We start from the raw sequence: 14,693 nt of genomic DNA on the forward strand, positions 1-14,693 counted from the left end.
CTCTGGCAGGCGCTTCAGGTCCATATATGCCAGAACAAATAGACAGGAACAGCTTCTTTCCCAAAGCTGTCACCATACTGAACTCAGATCTGTACTGATGTGTGTCTGTTTGTGTTCTTTACTGTGTATTTAAGTTTTACTTTGTATTTACCTTTTTATTTATTTTTATTATATTTATTTATTTGTATTATATTTTGCTTTTGTATATTATTCTATATTATATATTCGATAACTATGTGTGCACTTTTAAGGAGCTGCTCATTGCATTTCGTTGTACTTTGTATAATGACAATAAAGCTTTCTATCCTATTCTATATGCAGTCTCATCCCCACCTGAGATGAGCCCCACCACTGTTGTATCATCCGCAAACTTAATGATGGTATTGCTGGGGTGGCTGGGGATGCAGTCATTGGTGTAGAGAGTGTAGAGTATAGGGGCTCAGCACGCAGCCCTGTGGGGAGCCGGTGCTGATGCAAGTGCAGAGGAAAGATGGGCACCTACTCTAACTCTCTGGGAGCGCTCTGTCAGAAAGTCTTTAATCCAATAACAGATGGGTTGTGAAAGACCCAAGTCCATTAGTTTGGTGAGAAGTCTGTTTGTATGATGGTATTGAAAGCAGAGCTGAAGTCTATGAAGAGCAGCCTGGCGTAGCTCCCCTGATGTTCCACGTGTTCATTAGAGCATTATCTGAACCTCTGGATATCAATGAAGACAGAAAACCAACGTAAAGAGGAACCTTGAACAACAATGATGAAAATAAATTTCAGCACATTTTCATGAATTATGTCAGGAGAAAATGTCAAAGTTTCAATGTTTTATTTGAGGTTTTTGTGTCTGAATAAAGAACCCCATTTATTCAACAGAACATAGCCTTCTTCTTTTCTTTTTCTTTTAGCCTATTTACTACACTCTTCACCTGATTTGCAGTAGGCCTACCAGACAAAATTTTTTTTGCTTCAGGTTAGTGATTTCGTATCTAAAGTCATCCTTTTTCGCCTACGGCAACGTCCAGATGATAGTGTGTGATAGTTGGGTCCAACCTCGTAACCGCCTCTGCAATTTAAAATAAGGAGAGGATGTGGATTAGATTAGTGGAGCAGCATTACAATAATACAAACTGGCACCGACTTGATATGACTACAACTCCCTGGAGGCATCTCAAAATGGCGGAGTATAACAACAATCTCATGATTGCATTATAGCGTGAAACAACAAAAAATAAACAAACAGCCACAAAAAATATGACCATTTATTCAAAATGAATCATCATTCTTCCGCCATGCTATGCAGTTCCTGAAGACAGCATACTATTTTTGCGCCGCATTAATAAAAGAAAAATGAAATAAATGTATGAAAGTATTTTTATAAGGTTTTGAGCCAATCTCGAACCCGCCTTAAAAAGTGGGCAGTAGTGCAACTATGTAGCTGGCAAGCTTAAACAAGTGATGTGTAGGCCTACACATTCTATTTTCGGTGAGCAAGACAATTTCTATAGAAAATGGGTTACGTCAATAACTTCTTAAAATAATATTTTTCCCAGGAACCGACTTTCCCACGCGGTGAGATATATCTAAGGGCTCCCATTGTTCTTCTGAACCGGTTCTACACCAATTGCAACCGCAGCATGCACCTGCAACAGTAACCTCCCACCACCATCTTGCCTGGCTGGCGAAAACAATTATTTAATTCTTCACCGATTATCAATTTCGATTAAAAAACGTCACCTAATCCCAAAACGTACCTGAACCGCATATGTGTATATTCTTCAATTCAGAGCAAGTCAATTATTTTGTTTTCAGGTGTATTTCTGCTCTCCCAGACTCCCTAAATACATCACTGGCAGAATAGTGCAATACAGCCATCCTGGACCGGTACGATCATGGGTGCGATCATGTAGCCCTCCCAGCCACTAGCCTGCTGACGCGGACTACCACTAGAGGGCGCCATAGCTAGTGTACTGGATCACAGACATAGACGCTGGATGGACGCACGTTGCTCCTTTACGTCCACATTGCAGCCATATTGGAGAGGTGTAGGAAGTATAGGAAGGTGCTGGAGTTTTCCGAATAAAAATCACTATCATTTTGACTTTTTCTACTGATTACATATGGTCATTTTTTATAATAATATTAATTCAAGTTATATTATTTATATTGATATATATATATAAATTATATAACATTAATTAATATTATGTTATTATCCCGTTAAATCATACTCATTTGTTATCTGAATGAAGACAAAGTAGTGTTCGCTATAGACTTTACACTTATTCTTAAGAACTTAGAAGTTTAATTTGCCTGACTGACAAAAATGTGACAGTGTTTCTATGAATGCTCTGATTCCACTCGTTATTTTTTAGGGACCCTACTGACACCACTACAGGCGCCAGTGTCGATGCAAGTGTCAATGGCCACAGCCAGGAAGAGACTGAGGAGGCTTCAGATCAGCCATTGCCCATCGACGAATACATCAACTGTGACATTGAGACATACAGCACGACGTCCATTGCATTTCATAAAGGCCTCCTGCTAAGCGCAGCAGATCACATCAGAATGATGGTGTGGCCAAGACCTCAATGGGCCTGATGGGGACGATAGGGGCTGAGCTTGAAAGGATGTCTGCAGAAGAGACTCAAGACTCAAGACTCACCTGTTCAGAGTCCACCTCGACACTGCATAGCCACCCTCCCCCTTCTGGCCACCATTGTACGCTGTATTGTATTGTGTTGTATTGTATTGTATTATAGTACTTAACTGTGTAGCAACTGCAGTAGCTGCCGTCATTGCTGTAACACAGGGAATTGGTTAGCCTAGCGATTGTTGTACTTGCACTTGGTTCTATGAACATCCTTTCTGTACCGACAGCGATATTGATGCACTTCTTATGACAAATGTACTTATTGTAAGTCACTTTTGGAAGTGTCTGCTAAATGCCCTAAATGTAAATGTAAAAAAGAGAGGCCACCAGAGGACATCATTGCAGTGGCCTGCAAAGGCATAGATCAAAAGTTTAGAATGGTGCCACCACATCTCGTGTCTTGCGTGGAGAACTCTGTCCAGAACCTTTTCTTTTTTTTTGAAGAGCACAACCTGACACACACACACACACACTACGACTCTGGACTGGATCCTTGAGATTTCTAATTATGCTTTTTTCATTTATTTTATTCTTTAACTTTTATGCAAGAATGTCACCTTCATCCCATTTCAACAAAGCAAAGTCCTCTGGTCCTCCTTTCACATGAAATCTTTCATACAGAACCCACATAAACATTACATTATGGGGGACATGGTGAGCACATGCCATGATCTCCTTCACCATTAACTACTCAGCAATAATGTCTCATTTGCAATGCGTGTCACCTTCACCCTATTTCAACGTAGTTTACATGTGAATAAAGCTATGCCATGGTACTTGAATCTTGGCATCTGAATGAGGGCAAGTCAGTGCTCTCTTTGTGTAACCGGTTGTGTTTGTCCACCGACTTGTGTGGATGTCTACGGCGTGGGCAGGACGAAACCACAATACAGGACTAGGTCTTCAACTTGTCCCCTTTATTCTGGTTTAAATGGTGAGTGACACCCAAATCGTGTCGACCATTAGCAACTGCATCTATCAATATTCAGACCACCATCTTAGATATATTTATCTCTGCCTGATGGCAACGTATTGACATTCTACATAAAACATGTCATCGAATAGTGGTTAATTAACGTTTATTTTCCCAACAACATGTGAACCCCAGATTTGCTTAAGCCTACCTGGTTGAATGGTGACAGACAAATCGTGTCAACCATTAGAAACAATCAATATTCAGACCTGTGCAACAAAAAGTGTAACAATTATAATCCAAAATGAAAGCTGCAATTGCATTTTACGGGGGCCAAGCACCATGCAGACCATTAAGGAGCCTGAAGACTCAGACCACGCAGACCATCAATGGACTTAGCTTGTTCAACTTGGACTCGAGACCCATCTCCTTGTAATGCTGGAGGCACAAGACTTCTTGAGATAAGGTTGCATCATGTTGAACTATCTTGATTATGGTCATCTCTGCTTCTCTCCTAAACGTGGCTTCACAGGACTTCCGCTTTGATTTGTTTCGCACGGTTACAGCTTTCACCACTCTTAACCAGTCGGAGAACTTGTGTAGGCGATCCAAAATCAACCTCACTTCCTTTGCCTAAGTACCATGAACCTGGGCCTTCTTGAGCTCTGGGTCACTACCTGTGATATCTCCCACCTGTACATCTCCACTGGTTATGGTCCCGTCCACGGAGGTCTTGTAGTCTTGGTAGTACTGCTTTTCGTTTTTTAGCCAAAATCGCAGCCTGCTGTTATAGAGACATTACGTCTCATGCAGCGCAGAACATACGCTCAAGTCGGTAGTCGGTCAGATTTGTTCTTCGCACTTTATGGACCGAGTGGTGACAGACAAATCGTGTCAACCATTCGAAACAATCAATATTCAGACCTGTGCAACAAAAAGTGTAACAATTATAATCCAAAATGAAAGCTGCAATTGCATTTTACGGGGGCCAAGCACCATGCAGACCATTAAGGAGCCTGAAGACTCAGACCACGCAGACCATCAATGGACTTAGCTTGTTCAACTTGGACTCGAGACCCATCTCCTTGTAATGCTGGAGGCACAAGACTTCTTGAGATAAGGTTGCATCATGTTGAACTATCTTGATTATGGTCATCTCTGCTTCTCTCCTAAACGTGGCTTCACAGGACTTCCGCTTTGATTTGTTTCGCACGGTTACAGCTTTCACCACTCTTAACCAGTCGGAGAACTTGTGTAGGTGATCCAAAATCAACCTCACTTCCTTTGCCTAAGTACCATGAACCTGGGCCTTCTTGAGCTCTGGGTCACTACCTGTGATATCTCCCACCTGTACATCTCCACTGGTTATGGTCCCGTCCACGGAGGTCTTGTAGTCTTGGTAGTACTGCTTTTCGTTTTTTAGCCAAAATCGCAGCCTGCTGTTATAGAGACATTACGTCTCATGCAGCGCAGAACATACGCTCAAGTCGGTAGTCGGTCAGATTTGTTCTTCGCACTTTATGGACCGAGTGGTGACAGACAAATCGTGTCAACCATTAGAAACAATCAATATTCAGACCTGTGCAACAAAAAGTGTAACAATTATAATCCAAAATGAAAGCTGCAATTGCATTTTACGGGGGCCAAGCACCATGCAGACCATTAAGGAGCCTGAAGACTCAGACCACGCAGACCATCAATGGACTTAGCTTGTTCAACTTGGACTCGAGACCCATCTCCTTGTAATGCTGGAGGCACAAGACTTCTTGAGATAAGGTTGCATCATGTTGAACTATCTTGATTATGGTCATCTCTGCTTCTCTCCTAAACGTGGCTTCACAGGACTTCCGCTTTGATTTGTTTCGCACGGTTACAGCTTTCACCACTCTTAACCAGTCGGAGAACTTGTGTAGGTGATCCAAAATCAACCTCACATCCTTTGCCTAAGTACCATGAACCTGGGCCTTCTTGAGCTCTGGGTCACTACCTGTGATATCTCCCACCTGTACATCTCCACTGGTTATGGTCCCGTCCACGGAGGTCTTGTAGTCTTGGTAGTACTGCTTTTCGTTTTTTAGCCAAAATCGCAGCCTGCTGTTATAGAGACATTACGTCTCATGCAGCGCAGAACATACGCTCAAGTCGGTAGTCGGTCAGATTTGTTCTTCGCACTTTATGGACCGAGTCGGGGAGACGGGAGCCGACTGATCGATCCGACTGCCTTTTCTTCTGACAATCGCTCGGCAGTGGGATTGGTGTGTCAAGGTTCTTAGGGATTGGTCTGTGGAGTGGTATTTCTGGTCATACTCCACCTGCTCCCTCTGGCCTTGTTGGAAACGCTGTCAACTGAATAGATGTCAGAGCACATGATCCTTTGTCTATAAAATATAATATATTAACAATGCCTGTATTCTTATTGTTGCACTGTATATTTCAGTTTGGGTGGTAATAGCTAGACCTAATATATTAAGTCAAATTCACTTCAATCAATAAGATGTGATGACCATATTGTCATTGACATAAGCAGTGGCTGTACCAACATGTTTAATCAAAAAGCCTCAAGCAAATATCCATATCATCATGATGTATTTGGTGAACTGAATAAACAAAGGCAGGACTTGAGAAATAAGAAAGTAGTTCTGGAATTGCGCAAAGCAATTGATCATCCAAATGTCAAGTTTGGCACAATGGAGGGAGTGTGTACGATTAATAAAATATAGTGCTGTAGTGGGTTACCTCTGCGTTACTCGAGATATGCACAATTAAGTGAAACCTGAGATTCTTGAGATGCAAGAGTAGAACTTGGGACACAACAGAGATTGTCTGAGTCAATAACAATGAGTACTGCTTTCCCCCAGGACTGCCTGGGGTAGGCTGGGGCTACAATGCAGGACTCATTCCAACACCACAAAGGATCAAGGAAAAAAGACAGGAGATAATAATTAGCACATGAATTTTGTTTTTAATTAAGAAACACCAAAAAAAAATAAAAAAAAGGGGGTAGTTTAAACACTTTTGTTGGTAAGACACTATTTCAACTTGTACAATTCCCATCACTGATCTCCATGATACATTACTTCCACATTTTGGCCTGTCATCTGGAGTTAAACATGAACTAGAGAGAAAATTAAAAATGAAAGAAATAATGACCACATTATGGAAAATGTTCCAATCAGAAACAGTTCATGAATATTTGTTCTTTCAAATCATTGCCTTGACGTAGTTAATGGATATGGTGGGGCAAGCCAATTTACAGTTCATATGGACCTCCAGTTGTGAATTCATACACCCAACACCCCCAAAGTAGTCGTTCTTTGGGGGAAACCTCTTGCCCTCTTTAACTTCACCTACAGCACATTTCCCCCCCCAAATAATATGGCTGCTTCCTTGTATGCAACATAATGCTCAGACTGATTCTGAATTGAGGCCAGCTGTTGTTCAGGATAATGGAATCCTGGAGCGAAATGTGGGCTCAACAGAGGTCATGTATAATGGCTGAGAGAGTACAGGGACTACAGGTGGAGAAAGGTTTTAACAAAAGTTTTTCCGGGAAACATGAAAATAAAAATGGGGTTGGGGGATGTGGGAGGCAAAAAACGATAACCAAAAAGAACAGCAGTAAAGGTATTGCTTCAAAAAGTGGTATCAAGCAAAGCAAAAAAAAATAGAAAATAGGAAAAAAATATATATATATGAAAGAAACAATAAATTATGAAGCAACTGTGAGTAAAATTATAGTGCTATTTCTTTTGAATATGAAACATTTTAAGCGTACAAAAAAAGGTGACATGGTCTGTGAAGCCTGCGGTGAACATGCGGTGATGAATATCTATTCATATGATCAAGAAGGGGGCGAGTGAGCATGGCGTTCTATGGGGAGAGGGAGGCCAAATGCACACACACACACACACACACACACACACACACACACACACACACACACACACGCATACACACGCATACACACGCACACACACACACACACACACACGTACGCACCTATGCACACACACACACACACACACACACACACACACACACACACACACACACACACACACACACACACACACACACACACACACACACACACACACACACACACACACACGGCCTCAACTGTTGTTGAAGACATTGTTGAATGGCTACAAGGTGGATCTAGCAAACACTGGTCCTGTAGCAGCTAGAAACATCAAGGTTAACGTTTGGCAACAAGTTGAGGCATTTTTGCCATAGACTTTCTGTTTCGATATAAGAAAAATTACACATGCAAACAAAACACGCACACGCACTCTGACACACAAACACACACGCAAATATGCCATTCATAGATAAACTCACAGAGACAAACAATCACACATTCGAGAATGTATAGATAAAAAATTGGTTTTCTACTCCATCAGGGACCGACATGAATAAGTAATATCTCATTGTTACCGTTTGCAAACTCCCAACGCTAAGCCACTGTGACACAACTGAAACTTTACACCAAAAGACAACTGTGGCTGTGAGGGGGTATAGCACCAAAGTTTCCCCATTTCTGTCGATGGGAAGAGCAAGACCCAACATAAGATACCAGTAAAAGTGAGTGTCTGGTGATTCGGAAATACATCAAAAACGCACTGTTCCGTTCCTGAATCCCCTTGCTCCATGCAGTCCTGCATGTTGTATTCCACCTGTTAACCTGAGTTGCGTCTAATGAAAGCCTGTGGCTGTGACCACGGCCCCCTCTCCCAACAGTCTCTAGAAGACAGTTAAATGTGCTCACCTCCCAAACTACGGTAGCACAGAGAAAAGTCAAGACGGTTAGGCCTAAAGATCTGAACATTTCTTTCGATCTTAATCACACTAAGACCTATAAAGAAAACCGAAGAAAAAGAGACCTGGACACTCCAGGAAATAAGAAAAGCGGTTGTGGTTAGTTTGCACGTTTCCCCCCGCCCCCCACACAAATATATAATATATATTCATATGCATATAAATAAAAAAATTCAGTGCTGTAAAAACAACTCCACCTCCATAGGATCTGAGCCTTCGTTGAGGATCTAATGCACTTTGACTCTTGACTCTGCTGGTCTTAAGCTACTACCGGGAATATGTCAACTGTTCTGGTTCTCCTGTGTTAATAGTCCTTCATCGAGAATACAACACAGAGGAAGGGAAGACTTGTTAATACGATTGAAATGTTATCTCTTTTTTTAGTTTTTTGGTTTTAACGCAGACAGAGAGAAGAATCCTTGCTTTTCTTTGTGTGAGTGTGTTTATGTGTGTGTGTGTGTGTTTTTGGTAGCAGCGCAGCACCGAGTGTGTAACAGGTTCTATATGAGTCGCTCCCTCTCTCTTCCTCTATCTCACCTCCTCTCTCTTTATCCATCTTCGTTCTTTCTCTGCGTTTGCGGTTGTGTGTGTGTCCGGGAGTGTGGGGAGGAGTGTGACTCCATCACTCTATAGTCTCTGGTTGTGTGTGTGTGTGTATGTGTGTGTGTGTGTGTGTGTCTGTGTGTGTGTACTGCTGTCTATGAGGAGCAGGGTTGCACGTTGACGCCGTGCTTGGCGTGCGCCTGCAGGTCGATGGCATGCGCCGGCTGAGCCCCAGGCCACGCGCTCATCAGCGACACGCTGCGCACGCAGCCCCGCATACCGCCGGAGAACTTCCCGCCCGTCATCCCCACCATGTCCGGAGCGCCCCCTGGAGGGCCACACACACACCCACACACACATGCACAGATCAGTTTGGTTGGCTCATCGCAACATCAGAAGATCATATTATTTATCATAGTCATTAGAATCTTTCTGTGGAATCAGATTTGTGACAATATAATCAAACTTTTTAATTCTCAAACAAAATTTGAGAAAGAATTTGAGAGGGAATAACAATCACTGACGCAAAAAAATAAAGTTTTATCTCAAAGGTAAAACATTTAAGTTTCAAAAAAACTATTTGTGTGATCGGTTTAACCTGGTCTTCTTCATTTTTGATATCATGTCATTTTGTTTACAGTTCCCTTGCCTTCTTTCTCACTGACTCACTGATCAGACTTTGGCCCTCACTGTTGGCCTGGGCGTACACTAACCAATAGTACAGTTTGCCAGTGAGTAAGATAAAGGCACAAATCTGGAAACTGCAATGAGCACAAAAACTAATTAGCCAATGGGCATCCCTAAAAAAAATAAAACACCCATGCAAGAGGTTCATATCAGAACTCCAAACCAAAGGTCAGGTAGTGTAAACGAGAGAGCTTGCAGCATAATCATAAGCCGATAGGGAGGGCAAGAGTCTGATCACTGAAGCTGAGCTAAGAGAATGGTAAAATAAAAGACCTGACACCTAATCCTCTCACCCAGGTACATGTCCTCATGATGATGTCATTACATCCTCCCCCAAGGTAAATGTCCTTATGGTGATGTCATTACCTCCCCCCCCCAAGTTAAATGTCCTCATGATAATGGCACTTTGTGCTGTCCCCCAGATCAATGTCCTAATGATGATGTCACTACATGCTCTCACCCAGGTATATTCTGCCTTTGGTGTTGACCATGAGGCTTTTGCCCTTGGACTGTCCGTGTCTCATGTCTCCCCCGTCTATCTGGATGTAGCCCTCTTTTCCAGTTCTGCAAGGGGGGAAAAAAAGTATCGCATGTTGACAAAGAAAAAACATTTATAGCATCAAATATATTTACCTTATACGTTTTGTTGTTTAACAGGATATATAACAAAAATAAAACCTTTAAGTGATTTTAAATATATATGTATAAATCACAAAAGATGTTTATAGAAATGCACAGACAAACATATAGGTAGCGTCTAGCTGTACCGTACCTGACCGCGGTGACCTTGTGCCATTGGCCGTCATTGATTGGCTCCCACGATTTAATCTCCGCCTCTCCACTGCCCAGCTGGTAACTGGATTCAATGCACACATCATCAGTCCTCTGTAATACGAGCTTTAATGCTTACAATAAGAGGGAATAAACAGACCTTTGTCTATAAACACACATTACCTGAAAACAAGGTGTCCGTTCTGCAGCCCCAGGCTGATAAAGTCCTTGCCCTTTCCCCTATCGCCCATTTCCTGTAACAGAATTTGTTTATCAAACAAAATGGAATCGATTGGCTTCCAAGAAGATGAGAGAAGGTGTAACTGTCATCAAACTAAAAACTAAAAGTACTGTAGAACAATATATTTTTTTTTTAATTGCTAAATACACTATCTTGAAACAAAAAACACCTCATTGACATTGTTTGAAGGCCATCGCCCTTATGAACATTTAACTTTGTCCCTGGAAAAACTGCACTGAAAGCCATAGTCAAGTTCCTTGTATAAGTAAGCATACTTGGCCAATAAAGCCGGATTCTGACAGGTCAATTTGAATAGAATTGTATACAAATAACCAAATAGTTGAACTTCAAACTATTGGATTTTTTCAAAAAAGTTGACAACCAGTGTTTGGCCTGCTTTTCAACTGATTCCAACTGGTGTATTTCCTTTGTGTTTGAGTTGATACCTTTTTGTTAGCATGCACCTTGCGCAAATGGCGTGTGCCATTGGTCTCCTGAGGAAATGGATGGGGTGAGTTAGCATAGCATGGCTGACGCAGGCAACATGCAGTAGTGGGGTCAAACACAGCCATAAATTACTTTGTTAACAAATGATTAACAATGATAAAGCATTACATTTATTCATGTCATGCTATTGTTTTTCTTGTTACAGCCATTCAGAAGAAAATGCCAATGTTAAATGTACATTATACAGTCAGGAACTGTGCATACATGTTGTGAAAATGTGGTGTGTTAACAGTGTTTTTTTTCTTTACAAAGGAAGATAAGAAGATAAGAAAGGTGATAAGAAAGCAATTGTTGTGAGATATGTCGAGAAAGAGAGGAAATGCAAAGAGTTAGGTGGGTAGGTACAGAGAGCAGGCATTTGGTACATTCGGGTGAGATTAGTGGTCTGTATGAAAGGACCAAGGGGCCAGGTATACGCCTCAGTCTCTAGGGGTCAGGGCTGAAGTGGGTGAGAGACATACCACCCCCTGCCAGAGCACCAGGCCCTCCGAGGAGGTTGTGAGGACCTCCAGCTCAATGGTCTCGGGCGTGTCCTGGGCGCTGCAAGACAAATTACCAGGAGAACTCTCTTGTCAAGTGTCTCGGGCAAACTCCAATGTATTCACACCCAGCTTTTAATCACAGGCACTGGTTCACGAAGGTCCTCTTTGTTTACCTTCGGGGGAAGATGAGTTTGGGAAGGGGAATGTAGCCATCGTTGTTGAAATGTGCTGCATACTGATAGGGCGAGTCTAAAGAGAAGAAAAGGGAACATTTGGAATAGTTTGAATCCTTGCATTTTTTCCAATGTAACATTTTGCTCTTGAATGTGCTTGTGTGCTTGGAGCAGTGTGCCCTCTAGTGGTGAATGCATTAAAAACATCCAGGTGTAAGAATAGTTTCCAGTTTTTTGTAGAATCAAATGTGTAAATGTGCAGTCCATCATTAATTGTAATATGGCAATTGATCAATTTTGGTATAAAACATCCTATGACTTTACTGGATTACCAAATTCAGTAAAGAGTCTTTAACCTAGCCTGTCAACCCAGACAGGTTATAACTACAGACAGTTGACATTATGGAAGCAGAATGGTGACATACTGTTCCTCCCTTACTGTTGCTCCCTTACTTGTTCCTCCCTTACAATGTCATTCCCTGCCAGACTCATCACTCACCTGCTGCACGCTTACTAACCATACAAACTCACCAAGAGACCGCGCCTCCATGCAAAATAATCCATAACATGTATTGATTTGTGCATATTGGCCCAAACAACATTGACATAACATTCGGAGGTTAGTGATGACGAACCCGGTGCACAGCGTATGGACATAGACAGCCGCTTACCAAAAAAACAAGAACAAATAAAAACAGTGGTTCCTGTTTTTATTTTTAACTTGTTCTTTAGGTTGAGCGGTTGTGAAGAAGCACAGAGACATGAATGGATGTTGTTGTGATGAGGAGTCGATACGGCGCACAGGAAAAGGGTCACATAGTCCAATAACTGAGAGCAACAAAAACAAACTGACGTTCGACTGCTCAATATCCCTCCATAAAAACAGCCAATAAACAGTTATCATACCCTTTCATTCAGACAAAAGGGTGTGTTTGAGTGTTTTGTTGTGTGTTTGTGTGTGTTTGCGTATATATTTGTATGCTTTGTTGTGTGTTTCTGAGTGTGTGTTTGTGTGCATGTGGGTGTAGGCTTAATCATGTGTGTGTGTGTATGTGTATGCATGTGAGTGTGCTTGTATGTGTGTGTGTGTGTCAGACAGTAGACAGACGAGTCGGCTCGAGGCTGGAAGGGACACGGGGCCCCTCCCAAGGGTTTAAAAGGGCCCCCCTGTTAGTCACGGTAGTTTCAGGCAGATTGGATAGTCAGGTACTGTACCATTCACCCCGTTACCCTCCAAATTCCACGGGGCCTCAGTGTGGCTGGAAAGCGGGCCTGTGTGCGCGGGGATATGTTAGCCATGGAAGTGAACGGGGAGACAGCACTTAATGAGAAACCAAAACAGGGGCCCACACTCCAAAGAGCTCCCACTAAACACAGCGAACTGATGGTAGAGGAACTGTGCTAAGGACATTCTGAACAACAGCCACATCCAAAACTATTAGGAAATCTAAATATGGGTAAAAGTGGTATCCTGAAACAACAACTTATAGAACAAAAAGCATCAATAGGTTTAGTCTGATGTATTTCCCAGCCCTTTTCCAATGCCCTGTAGAAACACAGGCTTCGGATCTTACATTTGATCAAGCATCACATTCCATGATTCTAGTCTACGTAGTCTATGTCTATGTTATTCTAGGGGTGTTTCTACAGTTTAACGCATGCATTACCACTGGTGTCCTGGTCACTCACCTTCCTCACAGTACAGGCCCGAGTGTCCCGCTGTGCACACACACTGGCCCTCCACGCAGCTCCCGCCGCTGTGGCACTGGTGGTCTCTCTGGCACACCTCCCTCACCACCTCGCAGTGCTCTCCTGCAGGGGTCAGAGGTCAGACTCAGGCCAGACAGACGTGGGAAACAGCATACTGTGTATGGCGTTCATAAGGGCCTTGTGTTGTTATTGGTTCTGATGAAAAATGGTATCGTTCAAATGTTTGTTTGGTTGAAAGGCAACGTAAAACAAATTAAACATAATAGTTTATTAAAATAAATATAAATGTATACTTGTGTGTGTTTTCTGTGTTTGTTAATTTGCCATGATAGCTGACATTATACATACATCATGCCAATCAATTGTTCCAAACATCATGAGGCTGCTGGCCTATTCTAGTGTCATGGTAGGAAGAACACAGGTTACACTCATCACACCTCTGCTCCTTTTGTGTACCAGGCTACGGACCGCAGACTAATCTTCACTAGTTGAGTCCTACCCTCTGCCCTGGCACATAAAAGGAGCCGCCCCATAAGAAGCATTTTGACTTTCAGCTGTGTCTGTCCTGCGGTGGCCCCACTGTGAAAACAGTCCGTAGGTTGTAATCATATGAAGGTAACACTCCAGACCACACTTGATCATGTGACTCAGGAGGACCACACCTTCTCTGTGATCATGTGACTCAGGAGTCCTGAGTCACATGATCAAGTGTGGTCTGGAGTGTTACCTTCATATGATTACAACCTACGGAGCGTTTTCATGGTGTGGTCCTGAGTCAGGACCACACCTTCTCCATGATCATGTGACTCAGGACCACACATTCTCCGTGATCATGTGACCCAGGACCCACCTTCAAAGCCGTCTTTGCAGAGGCACTGGTACTCGTACTCGGCGTTGGACATGCAGTGGCCCCCGTGCAGGCAGGGCCGGCGGTCACAGGGGCTGTCCTCGGCACACTTGCGGACTCCGCGGCTCTCCGTGAAGCTGTAGGACAGGTCCACCTTCTTGTTGTTGATGGAGACCTGATTGGGGGGGGTTGACATGTTTTAAAGGAAAATATAAGGTCTATGAAATTTCTACCTCAACTGTCTGTTATCTTAAATCAAATGATGGCATTGCCTTTGGTACTACTCATAAATTATATATTTTAAATTAAATTACTTTTTATTTGTCTTCTTTTATTGATCTTTTAATTCCTGCAACTGGA

General features: G+C 42.6%; 1 protein-coding gene and 1 long non-coding RNA gene across 11 annotated transcripts in view; both read right to left on the reverse strand.

The window, feature by feature from the left end:
- Positions 1-795: 795 nt before the first annotated feature.
- Positions 796-1,916, reverse strand: LOC115548738 (uncharacterized). The gene is made up of 2 exons (XR_003977641.1): positions 1,743-1,916; positions 796-1,054 (listed from the first exon to the last, which is right to left on the reverse strand). It is a non-coding gene; the product is annotated as an uncharacterized LOC115548738 (long non-coding RNA).
- A 7,117-nt stretch (positions 1,917-9,033) lies between these two features.
- Positions 9,034-14,693, reverse strand: part of hspg2 (heparan sulfate proteoglycan 2) — a 94,578-nt gene continuing 88,918 nt past the window's right edge. For 6 of the 10 annotated variants that reach the window (XM_030360435.1, XM_030360480.1, XM_030360462.1 and 3 more), the window contains 10 exons: positions 14,337-14,508; positions 13,466-13,588; positions 12,992-13,048; positions 11,777-11,852; positions 11,583-11,661; positions 11,061-11,108; positions 10,557-10,627; positions 10,375-10,458; positions 10,063-10,166; positions 9,034-9,243 (listed from right to left, as the gene is read on the reverse strand). In XM_030360435.1, coding sequence (XP_030216295.1) covers positions 9,071-9,243; positions 10,063-10,166; positions 10,375-10,458; positions 10,557-10,627; positions 11,061-11,108; positions 11,583-11,661; positions 11,777-11,852; positions 12,992-13,048; positions 13,466-13,588; positions 14,337-14,508 — 987 coding nt within the window. In that variant the 3' untranslated portion in view covers positions 9,034-9,070. The remainder of the gene's footprint in view (positions 9,244-10,062; positions 10,167-10,374; positions 10,459-10,556; positions 10,628-11,060; positions 11,109-11,582; positions 11,662-11,776; positions 11,853-12,991; positions 13,049-13,465; positions 13,589-14,336; positions 14,509-14,693) is intronic. The other 4 variants (XM_030360498.1, XM_030360444.1, XM_030360451.1 and 1 more) reach the window with 3 other exon arrangements.

Source organism: Gadus morhua, chromosome 1 (genome assembly GCF_902167405.1).
Source record: "Gadus morhua chromosome 1, gadMor3.0, whole genome shotgun sequence".
In the NCBI taxonomy this organism is placed as follows: domain Eukaryota; kingdom Metazoa; phylum Chordata; class Actinopteri; order Gadiformes; family Gadidae; genus Gadus; species Gadus morhua.